Below are 19,231 nucleotides of genomic sequence, written 5' to 3'. Positions count from 1 at the left end.
CCTCTCTCTCCCTCTCTGCCTGTCTGACTCTCTCTGCCCCTCTCTGCCTCTCTGTCTCTGCCTATGCCTCTGCCCCTGCATCTCTGCATCTCTGCATCTCTGCCTCTCTGCCTCTCTGCCTCTCTGTCTCTGTCTCTGCCTCTCTGCTCCTCTGCCTCTCTGCCTCTCTGTCTCTGCCTCTCTGCTCCTCTGCCTCTCTGCCTCTCTGCCTCTCTCTCTCTGCCTCTGCCTCTGCCTCTGCCTCCCTTGTGTTGTGTAAAAGAGTCCTCTACCACACCCAATTATAGAGGTTTGTAGTTTACAACCGTAATCGCAATATTGGGAAAGGCAGAACTCTGTCTTTGCACCTTTAGATTCCTATTCACTCATGACTCTAAATAATGAGACAGCCAGTCTATTCTTGGTGATCTGGGAAACCAGTGCATACTCCAAGTATGTTGCCTGAACTTCAAGAAAAAGGAAATCAGCAAAGTCCAAATATTGAAACCCCACTGTCCTGGGACCCACATACAAGAGAGAACCATTCTGGAGTAATACCATGACCCTGTGTCCAGCCAGCAGAAAAGAGCAAAACTATCCCACCAAGAGGCAGAAATAGATGCATTAATGGTGAAGTGTTGCCCAGCAAGCACAAGAAAAAAGAATCACTCTGTATAGATCAGGTTGGAGACACAAGGAGCTGCCAGAGGCCACAATATCCCTAAGGTAAAGCAATGCCCACTCACCAGAACCTATATCCCAGGAACACTGTTGCCCCACACCCTTCCGTGGCCCATAACAACTTACTTGCAATTCATTCTTTCTTACCTAAGGATCCTATGAAATAATAGGCGTTATTTGGCTTTCCTCCTAAAGCCCCTAAAGACTGTGGCATCTTAAAACACTCCTAAAGGGAAAGACAATGCAAGATTCTCAACTCACTTGTGGACTGCTGCTCACGGATCTCTGTGCTGACATGTGCAGTGTGATGGCAGCAATGGGTTCAAGAAAAAAAGGAGACTTACTTTGAATGCTTCAATATACACAGGGTTGATTTGGTTTATGCCCAGGCGAAGGGGCACAATGAGCAGCAGGGGTTTCCAGGCTAGGCACGGGGCAGAGGTGCCCTTACTCTGACTGGAAGCAATCAGAGAATCAGGAGGGCTCTCACCAGCTGTGTCAGCAGCACCCACAGGAAGAACACAGCACATTTTCTCTAGAAACGGAAGGCAAGACATCTGAATGAGTCGGGACGATCTAGCACTAGGACCTTTTCCAAAGGTAAACCACAGGGACCTTGCATGCTGCTGACCACCTGAAAGACCCTCCCCTTTGCCACTGGGAACCAGCCAGTCCCAGTCCTCACAGGAACTCCAGGCTGTTGAATCATGCAGATCCTTCATCTTCGTATCGGACACTGAGCATTTGCTTAGTGTCCAACAGGTATTCTGAACTCACTCCAAGAATCTCAACTCTACATTATTCTTTCAGAAACTTGGAGTCAGGGACTATATATTTGGGTTTATCGAACTTGAATGGCAAAGAAAGCAGGGGCGGGCAATGGCCAGCCTCTATGGTCCATCTACTTGTGATTCAACAAACGACACACACTGGAGCTCCTGCAGCAAAAAGTATGGTATATCTTGGTATATACCAAGTTTTTCCCTTTCAGAAGACTGGAAAGGAAAGGAACATGGCCGCTCTACTTGCCTAAGCTCCCTGTCCTTGTGGAGTGGGTCACAGTATCTATTGAAGTCCAGACTTCTGAATTGCAAAAGGGACTACACCCACCCATGAGAAGGTTAACAGCCCAGAGACTCACTGATATCTTCAATGACCACTGTGTTATCCATTGAAACATAAACAGCCAAGGAATTCCATTCATCAAATAAAGCAAGTTTTCTGTGAAGCAACATATAAAGAAATCACAATTGGAAAAGATGAGAACATCAGTTGGAAGTTATACAATGTATCCCCAGATTACTAAGGTCACGTCACACTGAGCCAAGCCACAAAGACACGTGGACATTTCATTTCTAGGACATTTCATGCCCAGGGCTTTGAAGAACACCACAGAGCCACTGTATCTGAACATTGAAAAGAATATCTTGCTTTATAAAATGGAAAAATCTACCTCATCAAATGGCAGTATTCCTACTGGAAGAAAAAACTGTCATCAATGTATCTGTCCTGAAAATCCCAACACATTTTGTTTCCTTAAATAAAAAACATTCTAAATTATTGTTTTTCCTTTAAAAAAAGAAATGTCATTAAAATATATATTAGGGGGGTTGGGGATTTAGCTCAGTGGTAGAGCACTTGCCTAGCAAGCTCAAGGCCCTGGGTTCGGTCCTCAGCTCATATATATATGATATATATATATATATATATATATATATATATATATATATATATATATATATATATATATTGGGGCTTTTGTTGTTCAGTGGCAGAGTACTTGGCTACTATGTATGAGGCCCTGGGTCCATCCATCCAATCTCTAGCACCATATACATACATGTACATATGCATGTACATATACATATATATGAGCAAGGAGCTCCCCATTTTAGCTAGTCATTGAGCCCCTGAGATACTCCAGGATCTGTCTCCCAGTGATGGGGTTATAGGTTATCTGCTCATTGCCCCTTTATTTATCATATGGTTTCTGGTGATGCAACCTTAAGTCCTTATGCTTATACCGCAAGAATCTTACCCACTGAGCCATCTCCTCAGCCCTGTTACACTTTTTATTTACCAACTTTAATTCATTAACTTTTTCAGAATAATAGTGACATAATTTATGGCCACTAGTTTTACTTACAATTATTACTACCATTATTTTTTATTTTTATTTTTATATTACTTTAGGATGGTGCAAAAGTGGTATGTACTCGGTAGAAACGAGACATGAATTTTGACTTGGAATCATTCCCAGGACTAGTGACACACTAAGGGACTCTGGTGATGCTGAGGAGTTACACAGAGCTTCAGTTCCAATCAGCTAGCTGATCACCAGGGGAAACTGCTTGTTGGTCGAGCTGCAATGTTCAGTAGTATAGATACTGTAAAGACACAGTGACTTACAATATTTTCACATTATGATGGGCCTATCAGGATATAAGTCATCTGTCTTTTAATGTACTAAAGAATGTATGTGCTCTTATTATCTAAGGCAATCATAACAAACCCAAACGCACTCGAATTCTTATGAAGATGAAGATGGATGGGGGTGGGCAAAAGGACACACAGTACATACAAGAGGAAAAGGATCTTCAAGCCCAGGAGGAAACAGGAATAACCAGGGGTGGGGAGACAGAGGGAAGGAAACTCATAAGAACACTTTGATTACAAATGTCATAATGGTATCTAACACAATATGCTGATTTAAATAAACAAAAAGGAAGGAGCTTCCATCTGTTTATTGTTAGAAACCTCAAAATGCAGAAGGAAGAAAGAAATTCTATTTGAAACCATATTTGGGGCTTGGCTTAGTCACTCTAATGTTTTACACATTCTAGCACGCAGTTTCCGTACTGCACTTCTGGAATAGGGCCAGTTCCCATAAGCGGGGGTAATGATGCCCAGAAGGTTCTCTGACTAAGGCAAGAAAGCAGTCCCAGTGAAGTTGTACTGGTAGCAGGGGATAAAGCCATGATGAAAAGTTTCCCTGGGTCCAGGAAATCCAAGCTACTCACCTCATGTGCACATCTCCAAACATGCTATTTACTGAAGGCTGGTTAACCATTGAGACAAAACCCCTTTCCTACTTTATATGGAGTCATAATACCCAGAAATTGAAATATGCCATACCAAAGGAGTCCTAATAGTCTCCGTCCTCTGATCCCTACACCTAGCCCCAGGTTCTGGCTGCCAATTCCATTTAGTCATTGAGCACTTACTGGGTGCTTACACATAGTAGGAAGTTTTACAGACAACTGTGGGACAAGGCAAATACAGTTTCGGCCGTCAGAGAGTTTTCCTTCACTGGCAGATTGTTGGGAAGGAGAAAACTACAAGAGATAGATGGCTTGCAGATACAGGGACTAACAATATTCACCCTAGTTAAAACCTGACCTCTCTAGCTCATCTCTTGCGCTAGAAGACAAATTGTAGAATGTAAAAAAAAAAAAAATGACAGTATCACCTTAAACCTACTAACATAACAAACTGATTCCAAGACTCCTTTGGGATTTTTATGCTCCAATAGACTGCAAATTCCTTGAGGCGATGACTGTGTCTCTGTCATTTCTGTATACCCAATACTTAACATAGTAAAGGCACCCAATAAATGCTAAATGAATTAGTGAAGTTTTAAAAAGCATATTTCAGTTAAGGGGCAGTAGTGTTATGCTTTATGTGTGAAGGTTAGAGGACAACTTGTATGGGTTGGTTCTCTCCTTCCACCATGGATGAACCTCAGGTCATCAGGATTGGCAGCAAGCACCTCTGCCCACTGAGCCACCTTGCTGGCCCATTAATCAGGTCTTTAATATTATACAGGATCAGGGTCTTTTTCTTGCTTAAGTCAGTTAAACCTCTGCCACTTAGTGTGAACCATTTAAATTCAAAAGACCCTCAGGCCGATGGTTCCCTGGCCCATGATCCATCTGTAGGATGAGACACAGAAACAGAGTCCTGGGGTATAGCCACATATAGAAACACCAGTGATGGCTGCGCTGTTATATCATGACAGAGGTTTATGATTATCCACATCGAAGACGTACATGAACAAATGGTAGAGATGTTTGACGGCTTAGCAGGAAGGGGAGGAGGGCAAGCATACATAAGCTGATGGGAGGTTTAGCCGGCTGGGTTGGAAGCATAAGGAGCAAGAAGAACAAGCAGACGCCAGACATTTACTTACTTTATCACCTGTGCAACTGTATTTGGTCCAAACCATTCGCCAATTGATTTCCCTTCTCCTACACCCATTTGTGCTGTTTTATGTGGAAAAATTAACATGTTAGCAAAATATCTTTCATGAGCCACAGACTCCTGATTTTTTTCCCCTGAGGGAAAAAGTAGATGGACAACTTAGTGCAGCCATAGATAAGTACGGGGAAGAAAAAGTTCAGAGGCATTACTTTGAAACTAGAAATTGATGATCTTACCCATCTGATGGATTGAATAGCAACAGTCTTTTCTATCTAGGAAACACTGCAGTATCCTTTGGTATTCTTTGGGTTGTTCTTTTTGTCTCTCCCAGTTCCAATCTTTTGTGGGGGAGGGGGGATAAAAAAGGATTAAAATCAACCACAACTGCTTATTACCAGGCAATAAGTTAGAAGTAAAACAAGAGAGCTACATCCAGAAGGCAGGAATGGTAAGGTGGGTGTGTTCCTAAGTACCCTTCATTTAGATAAGAGATACCGCAAGTTGTCAACTTCTAAGGATTCGCTGAGTAGGAAGTAAAAGCCAGGGCTGGGGGATGTGGCTACATAGTAGATCACTTATCTGGGGTGTGTGCAAAAGTTAAAACCTTTAGATGAAGCTGAGCAGAGAATTGACTTGCCCCGATGAGGGGAGCTAGATAAGCACTACACAACAACAGGATCACACAGGTATCTCCTGGCAGCTATACCAACAGGCTTATAACTCAGATGCCATAGTGTCCCATCTCTGCACAAACAGTAATGGCTTTTGTCCTTACATTCTGAACATTGCCAATGGGTGTCACGAAGGGAAGTGCTATTCCAACATACAAGAGTTTGTGTGGAAATAATATACACAATTCATTGCTAAGAAAGTATATTTTTAAAATTGTATACCAAGTAAAGAAAGAAAAATACTATAATTCCAGCAGTGAGGAGGCTGATGCAGGAACATTTCAAGTGCAAGGCCAGTTTAGACTATATTTTGAATTCAAGATTAGCCTAGGCTATATACAGCCAGACCTTTCTTTCCACAAAACAGAAGGGAGATAATTCAGTTGGTAAAGTGTTTGCTAACATGAGGACCATAGTTCGGAAACCCAGCACCAATGGAAAATACCCAGTGTAGTTGTAATGTGCACCCATAATACAGTGCTAGACACACAAAGACAGAAGGTTCCCTGAGGCTTGGTGGCCAGCCAGTCTAGCAAAATCAGGAAGTTCCAGGGTCAGTGAGATACTTTCACTCAAAAATAAGGTGGAAAGGGATTTCCTACACTTTCATACATGCAAAGAGCTTGGCATGGTGGCACAGACCTATAATCTCAATGCTCTGGGATGCAGATAGAAGCAGGAGGATCATGAATTAACTTGGTGCCAATTTGGGTTACAGGATCAGTTCTAGGCCTACATGGGCTACACATATAATTGAAATACAAACAATGTATGGAAATTTCACAATAAAACTTACTACTTTGAACAATTAACATATGCTAATAAGATGTAGATTTATCCCTTAAAACAACACTAAATCTACATTAAGAAGTATGTATGGTTTTCTTGTTCTTACCCTGTTCCTCCTTTGTCCCTTTTCTCCCCATCCCCTAACCCCCTCTCTCTCCACGTGCTCATGACCTGCCTCCCCTCCCCCTCCCTCTCCCCCTGCCCCTCCCTCTCCCCTTCCTCCTCTCTCTCTACTCTGAATGAATTCTATTCAATACTGTTTAAAAAAAGAAGTATGTATGATACTTGCTGGACACAGAGTCAGAGTATCAGCATTATATTCTTACATCTATAATGCTTCACCCTGGAAAAATCACTTCACTGCCATGAACCCCAGTTTTCTCACCTGTGACCTAGAAACGATGGCAGAATACAGGGAAAACAAGCACAGAATACCCCAAATCCTGGCAGGAAGGCAATAAGCTCTAAAACTTCCCAGCCCATTCCAGATCCTCTCCGAAATCTAGCACAGGACCTGTGAGTCTGCACAGTGAGATTAACAACAGCCAGCAAGGTCAGCTGCTTAATAGCGTAAGAAAGTGGACTTATACTCGAATGTCTGAACGGGGTCATCCCACAGGGGTCCATGGAGAACATGCATATGTCCCAGAGAACTCAAAACCAAGAATTACCAGAAGGTTCTTAACTAATGAAACTACCTCCTAAGGAAACTAAGGAATTTTTTTCAATGTCAAATAGACGTTGTCAACTCAAACCAAAATAGCAAGAGGTTCCTTATTAAACACTTCCTTTAGGTCACTCACATCCTGTCCTGCCCACCACACCCTTCTTCCTGCTTGTGTTTGTTGTTGTCGTCGTTATCTTTTCATTTTATTTTGTTTGTTCTATTTTGTTTTGTTTATTGAAACAGGTCTTTCTCTGTAGTGCAGCGTGGTTGGAAACTTAGTATGCAGGCCAGGTTAGCCTCAAACTCACAGCAGTTTTCTTGTCTTAGCCTTCTAAGTGATGGAATTATGGGTATAAGTCATCATAGCTACAAGGTTTTGTTTTGTGTTTTGAGACAGGGTTTCTCGACGAAGTCCTAGCTGTCATGTAATTCTATAGTTGAATAGACTGGCCTCAAACTCAGAGATTTATCTACCTCTGCCTCCTGAGTACTGGGATTAAAGCTATGTATGTACTACCATGCCCAAGTTAAGGCCACAGCTTTTTTTTATCTGACATTTTTAAAGACCCATCAAAAGAATAACAAAAATGCAAATTCATGACACCTCTCCCCAGGTTAATTCTGTCCCAGGAAAAGAACTCTCGCATGAGGAAATTTCAGCCATTTCCCTCTCCTAACGGGCTTGGTTGGCTTGTCAGCTGGTTACTTGAGCTGTTATAAAGCAATTCAGGATCTGCAGTTTTCTTACTGAATGTTCTTAAACTAATAACAATAAGCGATATGGCATAAGTCTCTGAAACCATCTGTAATGTAAATGGAACTCACCCCTTCCCAAGTGTCTACAGATGAGGGCTTGAGCCAGCATCATCTGCCCACAGCGCAGCATACATCCCCAGCCAGCATCCGACGAAGGGCCTGTTCCCCCTGTCGGAAAAATGGATGGGTATGAAAGTATGCTCCTTACATTAATCTCTTCTCAGTCATCGGCATATTTGAAACTATGAACATACATACATAGACATGAACTCTGAAAAGAGAGACGATAAATGTATTTAGTGCTCCTATAGGGCTTGGACATAGGAATGGAATGTGTGAAGGTAGTACCGAATCAATGGAAACAGGTTCTACAGCCAAAGACAAAGCAAACATATGAACTGAACTTGCCCCTTAGGTTTTTTGCATGGAGACTGCGAGCATGCATTCTATTTTGGTAAGTGACTATCTATAACTATGGAGGACTATCAACAAGCAAAGTACCTTGGCTAAAGCACAAATGCTGCCACCAAGTGTGGACGTGAAAATGATCAAAGACACATGAAAGTCTCCCAACTCCCATAAATGTTCTTAATGAACTTTAAAGCAACAACAAACAGATGATAGAACTCTGATTAGGCAGAAGGCTAATAGGTAGTTATACAATCTAAACGCATACTCTCCTTACTGTCAGTGGGCATTAGAAGAATTAAATGAGAAAATATATAGCAGTTCTGGAACCCACACAGGATACTTGGTATTATGAGTTTGGTCTTATGTAAAATGCTACTGAAAAATTAGAAATATACTATATCTTTAAATATAGAAATTCAGCTAATAATGAAAATAGGTTCCATCTGAAGATTTGCCACATGTGGCCAGAATGAGTTCTATTAGGGTCCTATTCAAAAGGACCAACACAATCAGGTAGTGGTTTTCTTTTCCAACTCAGAGGTAGAAAAATATTCTAGTGGTATGATCTCAGAAATCCAATTTCAAAGACGTCATCATTCCTGTTTAAAAAAAAATGGGCCAAGTTAATCTCGCTCATTCTGGTCCCTTTGTTATAGGGACTGAAGGAGCAATGCCATATCAAGACTAAGGGAATAGATTTGGGTGCTGGAAGCAGAGCATTCAGACTCTTGGCTAATGCAGGGATTAAAGGTCAGATTAGTACAGACAAGGTAGGGTGAGGTCCACATACAGCCAGATCAGCTATTACCAAAACGTGTGAGAGTTGACTCAGATAAATTGCTCAGCTCTACAAAGCTTTCTTCCTCCAGGGAACATTAACAGTTTAGAAATGAAGGGTACTAACGACTGTTCTTTTATGTTACTACTGCTTGAAGAGCAAAGAAAATGTTTGCGTGGGCTTTAGGTATGGCCCATCACGGGAAGGTACATTTCACTCCAATTACAAGGTCTAACCCTGTATCAAAATGGATCAAACAAGTTTCCTTTTAGGAGTGTAACTTCTACCACTTGTAGACACCTTCCTTCTTTCCATGACATTAGGGAGTGGCTGCACTGCTCGCAAACATTTTACAAATCTCTCAGATAGAGCAAATTCATTTAACTTATTGAATTCTCCTTTCCTTTTCCCTAGGTGGCAGCTAGGAACAGATTAGAATAAATTCTAAGGAAATCTTTCTTAATTTATGTCTAAATGTCAAAATGCTCTCATCTCATAAGGAAAAAAAAAAAACGGAAGGAATTATTGTCCTTTCCTGCAAGGCTCAAGCCTCTTTAATATGTCATACGGCGCCAAATAGCAATAAAAGGTAATTTAATACCTAGATTTACCCAATTAAAGCCTATTTGATTTTTTTCTTTAAAAATGTACTACCGTCTGCTGCTTGAACACTCGACGGTGGGTCGACACAACAACAGCATGGAGTCACAGGTGACAGGCTACTTCCAATGACACTTTTGGATGAAATTTTAAACTTACCTGCTCCCCTAAATCAAATTCTTTGCCACAGTGAGCTGTTAATTCTGAGGTTTCTGTGATGTCATTGATAACCTCAGGCAAGCTGTCTATAAGGAAAAAAAGCATAGCACAACAAATGATATACCTACCAATCGGTGAAAATTTCCTTCTGTATGTAAACCATAGACGAGCACTTATATCAGACAACAGCTTAGATTTTTCTGTAATTAAATGTAAAGTTAAAATTAAATCGCCATATCCCATCTTTTTACAAAAAAGCCTACATTTGACTTCTATGCCTGCAGCAACCTTATTTTCAAACAGTCAATCTAATTGATTGTTACAGGACTACTGAAACCTAATCTCATTTGAGTCTTGTAATATCAGTCCTTCCCTTTGCCTTCATTTTGACCAGAGCTACTCTACAGGTTCTTCTATTCTTTTTTTTTATTATTCTTTTTTTTTTTTTCGGAGCTGGGGACCAAACCCAGGGCCTTGCGCTTGCTAGGCAAGCGCTCTACCACTGAGCTAAATCCCCAGCCCTCTACAGGTTCTTCTAATGATAATATTTTCTGTCTTCTCCATCTCAATTGTTTTCAGGATCCTGACAGGTATTACCACTAAAATCATGCCCAAGTGACAAGAAATAGGAAAAGCAACTATCTTAGACAACCCACTAAGGCAAGCATCTCCAACCTTAATGATAATAGTGTCAATACCCACTACCTATTATCTAAAACTGGGGGTTTATATGTTTAGAGGAAGTTCATGTGCAGGAGCAAAGGTGCAAATACATGCATTTAACTAAAAATGAAATGCCCCTGCTAACTGTATTAAAACTTTATCCATAGTTACAAAAGAGGGAAGTAAATGTCCCTGCTAACTGTGTAAGAACTTTATTCATAGTACCGAGTGTCCTATGTATGCATTTCATGTAAGTAGATGTATAATATCACAAATATCTTGCATATCTTTTCAAAGCATAGTTCTTGCATTCTATGATGCAAAGTCCTCTCAATCACTACAATTGTGGCTTCTTTATTTCCTCCCATACTTGGATCTTGTTCTGTCTTCTCTAGTCATCTCTTTCCCTCTTCTCAATACCATATGCATATTCAGTATGGAATCTATAGTTATTGTGTTTTTGAAAGTGAAAGTGAAATCCAAATTTTACAAATAGTTTCTAATTCCATCTCTTTGAGCAAATGGAAAAATAGAGCTGTATGTGTTTTCTTTCATTTTGCTGTCCCAGCACCAAACCCCCATTTAGGAAGATGTATAATGTTTAAGAGTAAGAGCTCTTGGGCCTGGAAAAATAGCTCAATGGTTATGAGAACTGTCTGTCTGTTCTCCCAGAGAATGTGGATTCGATTTCCAGCACCCATATGGTAGCTTACAAACACCTGTAGCTCCAATTCCAGGGCATCTAATGCCACCTTCTGGCCACCTGGTGCACAGACCTGAATGCAGGCAAAACATGCAAATACATAAACCAAATAAATAACCTTTAAAAAAACGAATAAGGGTTCTCTTCTCTTGTCTGGCAGAAAGGTGTCATGCATCCTAGGCTGGCCTCAAAATTTCAGAGGATGACCTTGAACTTCTGATTCTTCTGCCTCTACCTTCTAGTTCTGAGATAACAGGCATGACCACCAGTCCCAGCTTATGGGGTACTGGAGACACCTGGTGCATGCTAGGTGCTCTACAAATTGAACCTCAGCCCTGATGCAAGAATGTGGTGGCACATTCTTATAATCATAGTTCTCAAGAGCCCAAGACTAGAGAATTACAAAAGCAAGACCAGCCTATAGTGGGGTGGGACTTAACTTGGGATTGAACTCAGACTGTGCTACTTACTGTGTACATAAGCTTATTACTCGTTTTCTGAGCTTCTGTTCTCTTGTCTGTAAAATGAGGAGTAGCAATACCTACTTTATTGAGGAGCTATAGTATTAAACAAGATAGTTCATATCAAGTTAATATATACATAATATACATTTATAAAGCACTTAGTTGATATCTAGCATGCAGTAAGCCTGTGCCAAATGTTGCCAGCATTATATGCCTGTCCCTTTAAATGTTTACACAGGTCACTTTTGCCTCTATGGATGCTATACTTTCTACCTTAGCTCTATGCTAGGAAGGAATGCAAAAAAAAATTAGTTTAAAAGGGTGAGCATAGTGTTGAATGCCTGAGGTTGAAGCAGGAGGACTACTATGAATTTGAGGCCAATCTGGTCTACACAGTGAGTTAGAACTCCAGGTAAGCTGGAGGTAGAGAGTACAACCCTTTCTCAAAAATGAGGGGAGGCAAGACATCTGCAAATTAGTATCTGAATAAGTATCTGAATCAGGGCATATGTGGCAACCTTGATTTCCCCGTTGTTTGGAAAGTAGCACTAGGAAAGATTCTGTTCGACCCCTTCACTTTAAGTCCTAGGGAAGGAGGGGAAGGTTTAGAAAGAAAAAGTCCCTTTCCCAAGTTAGAGTTAAACAAACAAGATCTCCTCACCACTCACAATTCTCCAATAAGATGCTGGGGCCTTGCCCCCGCCCTTTGATCTGCTTCCTTCCTTCCCTTACACTATGCTAAGGATTTCTGAAGATCTCTTCTTGGGAAGTAATACATCCTAGCACAGGCTTTTGACAGACAGAGTCCTTTGTGGTTTCAGAGCACCATGTCTCTTCTACTGTTTAAGAGTGCTGTCGTAAGTGGGAAAACTGCAAATAGATAGAAGTTCTATACAAAACCAGAATGAACTAGGATATTGCAATTATTAGAAGATCTGAAAACAGATTTCTTGTGTCTGATATTGTTTCTGACATCTGTGGCTTATGTGGAAGAAGCACAAGGACATGATAAGAATAAAAATTGTGTATCCTAATGACTGGATACTGGTTAGTGATACTATGAATGATTGCATGGTTTTGAATCTTCTGTCTCCTAGAATGGGGACAGGGCTTCTTTACAGAAATGAATAAAGATTCGTTGGTTTTGCAAAACGTACAAACAGAAAAATCCTATCATATAAATGCCCTGCTAAGGTTTCTCAGGGTCTTGGAAGGAACTGTAAAACAAGCAAGTTTTCATTTGCTGCTCAGTAATCTGTCTCACAGTAGCATCAGCCCTTATCAAGACAATGTTCTGTCAACCCAAGAAGGCTAATGAGAAACTCTTAGCCCCAGGCATCCATGTTAGCTAAGTCCTCCCAGACCAGTGACACCACACTTACCTGTCTTAAGGAGATGTGGCTTCCCCAGGATCCATACTAGCTCATCTGTATCTGGGAATTCTTCTAGGTATTCAGTGAAAATAATAATCTGGTTTTCATACTTGGACATAACTAAAAGAAAATGAAGACATGTAAACATATTCAGAGATTGGACTTACTCCTGTGATTTGCTGACTTCTGCCTTTGCCCTGAAAGTAAAAATGACATCAGGTTGAGTCTAGTGAATGTTTGAATATATTTGAATATTTGAATATTTAACCACAGATATTTAAAAATTTAAATAAGTGGGTACACAGCCAGCACTTTATAGACTGAGTCACGTTCCAAGCTCTTCATACTTCCTTTGACAATTTCTCATGGTCCCATTTAAAATGATATCTGAAAATCTGCATGCCTGGATTTACTTTAAAACTCTCCTTTCACGGACCTTCTTCAAAAACAGTTCCTTAGGTAGCTTCTCCCCCCAAAAGTAGACCAAGATAAGCTGGTAATACTGGTATACTTGGCTCTTGTCTGTTTACATGGAAATATTTCAAGGTTTATATGCTGAGGTTTCTAACAGCCAATGCTTTGGAGGAAGTCATGTCAAGGCTGGAGAATGTATAATTGTAAGGATGATGTAGCCAGAAGCCTAGGTATTTCTACAGTGTTTTCATTTTCCAACTTACTTACTTAATGGCTTATACAAAGAAGGCTCTTGAGGCTGATCATAAATAGAACTTGTTCCTGAGATTCACAAATGACTATTGTGATGTTGAGATATAATTAAGAACTATATATTTGCTCTCTGTCCTCATTTTCTGGCACACAACTTTGAAAATCCCTGCGATTTCCTGAGCACTAGGATGTCAGACATATCTTTTTTGTTGTTGTTGTTCTATTTTTTGGTCTTTAACCCTAGTTCCAGACTTGAAGCTCAAAATCCCTTGGAATTTCCTGGGCGATAAGAGTATCTTCTGTTCTAATCAGGCTACTCCTGGTGAGCACTCAGATGTGGCTAGTCACCTGTAAAACTGGGCAACAAGTAAAAGTGTGGAAAGGTCATTCCAACCCCTATTCTGCAGGAAGGAAAAAGGTTAGAAATGGAATAAAAAAAAATAGCTCATGCCTACACCATGAAGCTTCTATAAAACACTCCCAAATGCCACGGGTTGTGGAGTTCTGGGTATGTTCAGCACACAGTAGTACCTACAGAGGGAACAGAAGCTTCTCCCCCCCCCCACCTCCCAAACACATCTGCTGTTTGGCTATTTATCTGTATCCTTTGCAATGTTTTTTAACAATAAATGAGTCAATGTCAGTAAGTACTTCCCAGAGCTCTGTGAGCAAGCCTTGCCAATGATTAACCCACAGGTGGGGAGAAATGGGGGACAGCGCTGGTCATAGGAACTACACTTTATATCCAGTTAGTCAAAAGAGGAAACCACAGGCTAGGAGGACTTACAGCTGCTATCTCAAGTGTGGGCAAATCTTTCAAGACTGAAAGTTTACTCCAAGATCTGACCCTGACCCCAGGTGGACAGACACTGTAAAATTAAATTAAATCATAAAAGACACTGTTGGTGTTTGCTAAAGAACTGGTTCATTGAGAAGCCACCCCCTTCAGACGCATATGTTTTCAGGGGTGCTGAGCGTGGTGAATGTGACAACCAAAAGCCAGTTTTCCTCTTACATTCAGCTATAGTTATCTCTCAAGTCAAGTGAAATAAAACGAAATCCCATTAGTTGTCAGGTTATACTTTTAGAACATACAACCCTGTGATCTGAGAAGTGTTCAAACTCATGTTCACTTTTGTGGGAGGGAGGAACTGCTCTGCTAAAAGATTAAAGACAGACCCATGTAGGAGCCCTGCCTCCAAATTATTTCTAAGTAATGTTCTTCTGAGATAATAGCAGTAACATAGGTAGTAAAGCAGTTTCTAAGCTAGCGTGTCAAAATCTGTTATAATCTGTAACCAGAGAAACAAAATTGATAGTTATACTTCACAAATGCATGCATTTGCATGAGAAAACACATTGTAAGTTGAAGGCAAAGGCACCCAACATATCTCATCTCTTACTTTTTTTTTTTCAGATTTATTTTTTTAATATTTAGATAAACTTGAACATACATGATGATATATTGTAGGAGGGGAGCTGAATCTACGTACATTTTCTTTTTTTTTTTAATATAAACTATTTTTTTTATTAACTTGAGTATTTCTTATATACATTTCAAGTGTTATTCCCTTTCCCGGTTTCCGGGCAAAATCCCCCTCCCCCCTCCCCTTCCTTATGGGTGTTCCCCTCCCAACCCTCCCCCCATTGCCGCCCTCCCCCCATAGTCTAGTTCACTGGGGGTTCAGTCTTAGCAGGACCCAGGGCTTCCCCTTCCACTGGTGCTCTTACTAGGATATTCATTGCTACCTATGGGGTCAGAGTCCAGGGTCAGTCCATTGAAAGCTCCCTAGCCCCTTTCCAAAAAGAAGCTGAGAGAGAATAGGGGCCCTTTTGTTCAGCTGCCAGGAGCTGCAAGGGTTCTCCTAAAGCAATCCCTACCCATCCCATGGGTGTATTTTCCTGTGTGAGCTAAACTGTGGGATATGTTTAAGTCACTTGAAAGGCCAGATTGTTTGGGATTTGTTTTCTAAATTAGAACCACGTTGTCTTCATAGAAATAAACGTTACTAAGTATAGAGGAGCCCTTGCCAAACATGAAAACAGGTGTCTCTGCTCAGAAGATTTTGTTGGAGGTTGAAGTCATAATCCATGAAATTACTTTTAGAAACACAGCTAAGTTGGTGAATTTTCTTGAAACGTATCACAGAATTCCTGTCTTTCACAACTTTAAGTAGCTTTTCTCCTTTGGTTTGTTTTCATTACTAAAATTAAAGTGTCTGTAGTGTTTCAAACTTAAAGAAGTTAGACATGAGATGACTATCTCATTCCCCAGAGAGCATTCTGCCAGAGAACCTGTGCCCTCTTAACCTCTCTGCCTCTGGCCTCCAGCCCTGGCCCACACACAGGAAATACCAGGCTAAAAATGACCATTCAGGTCAAGCTCTTCCCAGGAGGTGGTGGGTGACAGAGGCAGGGCAAATCACACAGTGTACCTCTCCACCCCACCCTTGACCCATCCCAGGCAGGAGAAACCAAGTGGAAATGTACACTCAGTGCTCTTCCACAGTAAGAAAAGATAATGTTTAAGTAGCTTGAGAAGATCATGGGAAAGTGATAGCCTCGCAGGCACCCTAGTAAGGCCGAAGACAGATGACACGGGATAAATGTACAGAACATATGCATACAAACCTTGGATTTGTTTTTAGTACAGGCTGAAGGAAATGATTCCTCTATTGCCAACCCTGCCACCATGACTCATTGCCCAGTTATCTGATCAATTTGGTACAGCCCTTTAAAGTCAGTGACAACTGCCCTGCTTCATTTAAGATGGCTCTGAATAAAATGGTAGCCAAGGAATTTGCCTCTGGCTCTTTAGCCATTCGCAAGCTGTGGTAGGCATGCAAGCAGATCATTATAGCTTCTATTTGTATCCTTTCTCCTCTTAGAAGACTCCCAGAATGCACTGTGTCTGTCCTCAGGAAGTCCTGAAACAAGGCTACACATATAGAACACTCCGAAGATGAGAGTGGCAGTGTCACCATGTCTTAAATGCACCGGGGAAGAGAATAGGTCCAACACCAGAAGAACTGAGACAAAAGACAAGGCCACCTGAGAAGTGGTTAAGGTGGTGACCAAAAAAAAAAAAAAAAATCTCGTTTCTGACACAATTACTTCAGACTAACAGAAACCCCTTTAGTTCTTCTCACCCCACAAACTACATTTGGCTAACCTTTCAAATTTAACAAATCAAATAACAAGCTTATAAAGTCCTGTTCTTTCAGGCTGTTCAAAGGCAGAGATACGAACCTGCAGTTTGGTTGTCCAAAATTAACTGCTACTCAGCCTAAGGAAAAATAAACCCCACCTTGTTACATATTACGTTAGAATAATTATTGTACTGACGTCTCTACTGAGTTAGTTTAATGATTAAACCAGGATATCCTTTAACTTCCAGAACCAAAATGCCTCCCATCCTAAACTGAGGGGCTCTGTATACATGTTGGGGCACATCTTTGCCTCCAATCCAGCCAGGAGACATCTTCCATTTTCTGCTGGGTAAAGCTCAAGAATGAGAATCATGTGCCCTGAACATGCACACAGCCTTGGAAATGTAACAACCTTGTGTATACGTGTGGTTTCCACATTCTCAGGACTATCTCAAGCTTCTAGAAATCCTCAAGGTGTCTCATTCCTCTGGTTTTCCTTGGATGCTTTCCGGTTGGTTAGCTGAAAAGGTTAGCTGCTGCTTCAGGCAACTGAGAAGTTGTGTCCAATGGTTTAAAAAACAACACCCTGGGTAAAAGGCTTTCTGCAACCCACAGTCAACGTCACATACATAAGACTTATAAGTGAGGAACAACTCGACAGACGACCTGGAGATAGGTCCCTGCAACTGAAATTATAAAGGGGTCAGAGTGGCTGCTAGGCATCTGGATTTTCTGTGACTGGAAGTGTTGTTTTCAAGATATTATTATAGCTACAAAGTACAAGTGCAAAGGTGGGAGGGAACAAGTTAAAAACACAGAAAAGGCCCTTCTTCCCAACATGTTGCTTGTTTGCTTGGATACAAGGCCCCTGTATTGATGCAAGCCTTCTCATTTATGGAGTTCTGAAGAAACTGAGTCTGACACACACTGCCAATTGTTTTTGTTTTTGTTTTTGTTTTTCATTGCCATTAAGGAGTGAATATTCAGAGGCCTTTGCTCTGCCATTTTTGCTGATGTCATACTTTTCCCAAGGATTCACTCTATTTTCTCAGGGTTATCTTAGCAAATTGCAAGTAAATGAAAACAAAAACATTTACAAAACAAGACTTCAAGATACTATGAACCTTGTGCTAAAGAAAGAAATACCACAAGCTCTTTAAAATAGAGTTAAAAGGTCACAGAGTTAAAAGGGCCAGGAGGAATTTGTAAAAAGAGGTTAGCTCCCCGTGGGTTCCCTTTCTAACTTCAAGCAAGGACTGCTGGTACCAAGTCAGCCTCCACAGCAGTTCATGCATATTTAACAGAGCATTGGTAAGTCACATCTTCAAAATCAAAACATCCACTGGAGAAAACTCATGCAAACACCTGAATAGCCATTCATAGTTCATTCCATAAACTTTACGGGGTACCTACTGTGTGTGTAGGGGAAAATTAGTAAAGTACAGTTTTGGTCCTTCAGAGCTTTTGAATCTCTAAGGAAAGATGGTTCAGGAATCAGTTAATAGCAGAATGTAGAACATATGGAGGAGAGTGGGAAAAAGAAAGAGCACAGGCCCAAGTAGGGATGAATGTACCTTTTCAAATTTAAGAAAGGTGATACGAGAGCTAAGCCTTTATGGCTGTTGAGATGATGCTGTGCCCTGCTCTAAGTTACTTCATATTGTACACAACAGTGATTTTCAGGCTGCCTTGTCCTGATTGACTCCATTTTACAAGCATCATGTGCTTTGAGTTTGAGCACAGATGCAGTCAAGATTACTCCAGATTCCATAGTGCACACCACCACCTGGCCAGCACCACCCAAGAAGCACAGACTAATTTTTTTCCAGAAAGTACAAGCATTAACACTTATAAACTGATACGCTGGGACAATATGAACCCGCAGGCATATTAAAGCATATCAGGATAAAGAAACAGGCCCAAGAACTTAGCAAACTCACCAGGACATGTACACCACTTGCACCTGGACCCTGAAGGACACCTAATACTTGATGACGATAACCCCCAGAGACCTGCTATCTGACCACTCAGTATGTTTATCCAGGGACTAACAGCAACTCGTGACTGTCCCCAGGGCTTCAGATCAGCTTGTTCCCTACAGCTATTCAAATTGTTGCCCATACATCTGTTAGTCTGTCTAGACTTGCTCCTGAACCTTGCCTCTATAGTTCAACTCAGTCTGGCTTACAAATACTGCAGCTCAACCCTGTACCCCTAAAGTTCAGCTCTAAAAGCTCTCCCATCTGGGTACCTTACCTTATCACAGAGAGGATGAATGGTCTTTGCATATGCCCTGCTTCTCTACCTGTCTCCAGCCTTTTCAACCCTTCTGTACCTATTCTATAACCTTCCCACATAAAGACAGAATTACTGCTTGATGTGCCATCTGTGATCTGAGATTTAACATTCGTAATTCAGATTGTAATAAAACCAGGGCCACTTGACACACTGTAGCCAGCAGGCTACCAGTGTAACTTATGAATTTGCTGTTGTCCAAGAAATTCTGCTTTTGTAGAAAGATA

At 41.1% G+C, this 19,231-nt stretch overlaps 1 protein-coding gene across 7 annotated transcripts in view; it reads right to left on the bottom strand.

Annotated features, from left to right (window-relative positions):
- Window positions 1–19,231, bottom strand: part of Atg4a (autophagy related 4A, cysteine peptidase) — a 100,047-nt gene that overhangs the window by 58,604 nt on the left and 22,212 nt on the right. For 5 of the 7 annotated variants that reach the window (XM_063280294.1, NM_001126298.1, XM_063280293.1 and 2 more), the window contains exons 2-9: window positions 12,904–13,014; window positions 9,820–9,891; window positions 7,813–7,911; window positions 5,097–5,198; window positions 4,850–4,922; window positions 1,802–1,881; window positions 1,005–1,195; window positions 808–886 (exon numbers count right to left, since the gene is read on the bottom strand). In XM_063280294.1, the coding sequence (XP_063136364.1) occupies window positions 808–886; window positions 1,005–1,195; window positions 1,802–1,881; window positions 4,850–4,922; window positions 5,097–5,198; window positions 7,813–7,911; window positions 9,820–9,891; window positions 12,904–13,014 (807 nt within the window). The remainder of the gene's footprint in view (window positions 1–807; window positions 887–1,004; window positions 1,196–1,801; window positions 1,882–4,849; window positions 4,923–5,096; window positions 5,199–7,812; window positions 7,912–9,819; window positions 9,892–12,903; window positions 13,015–19,231) is intronic. The other 2 variants (XR_005498061.2, XR_005498060.2) reach the window with 1 other exon arrangement.

The sequence above is a fragment of the Rattus norvegicus genome, chromosome X (assembly GCF_036323735.1).
Source record: "Rattus norvegicus strain BN/NHsdMcwi chromosome X, GRCr8, whole genome shotgun sequence".
Taxonomy (NCBI): domain Eukaryota; kingdom Metazoa; phylum Chordata; class Mammalia; order Rodentia; family Muridae; genus Rattus; species Rattus norvegicus.
This window is presented reverse-complemented; position numbering and strand designations above follow the sequence as displayed.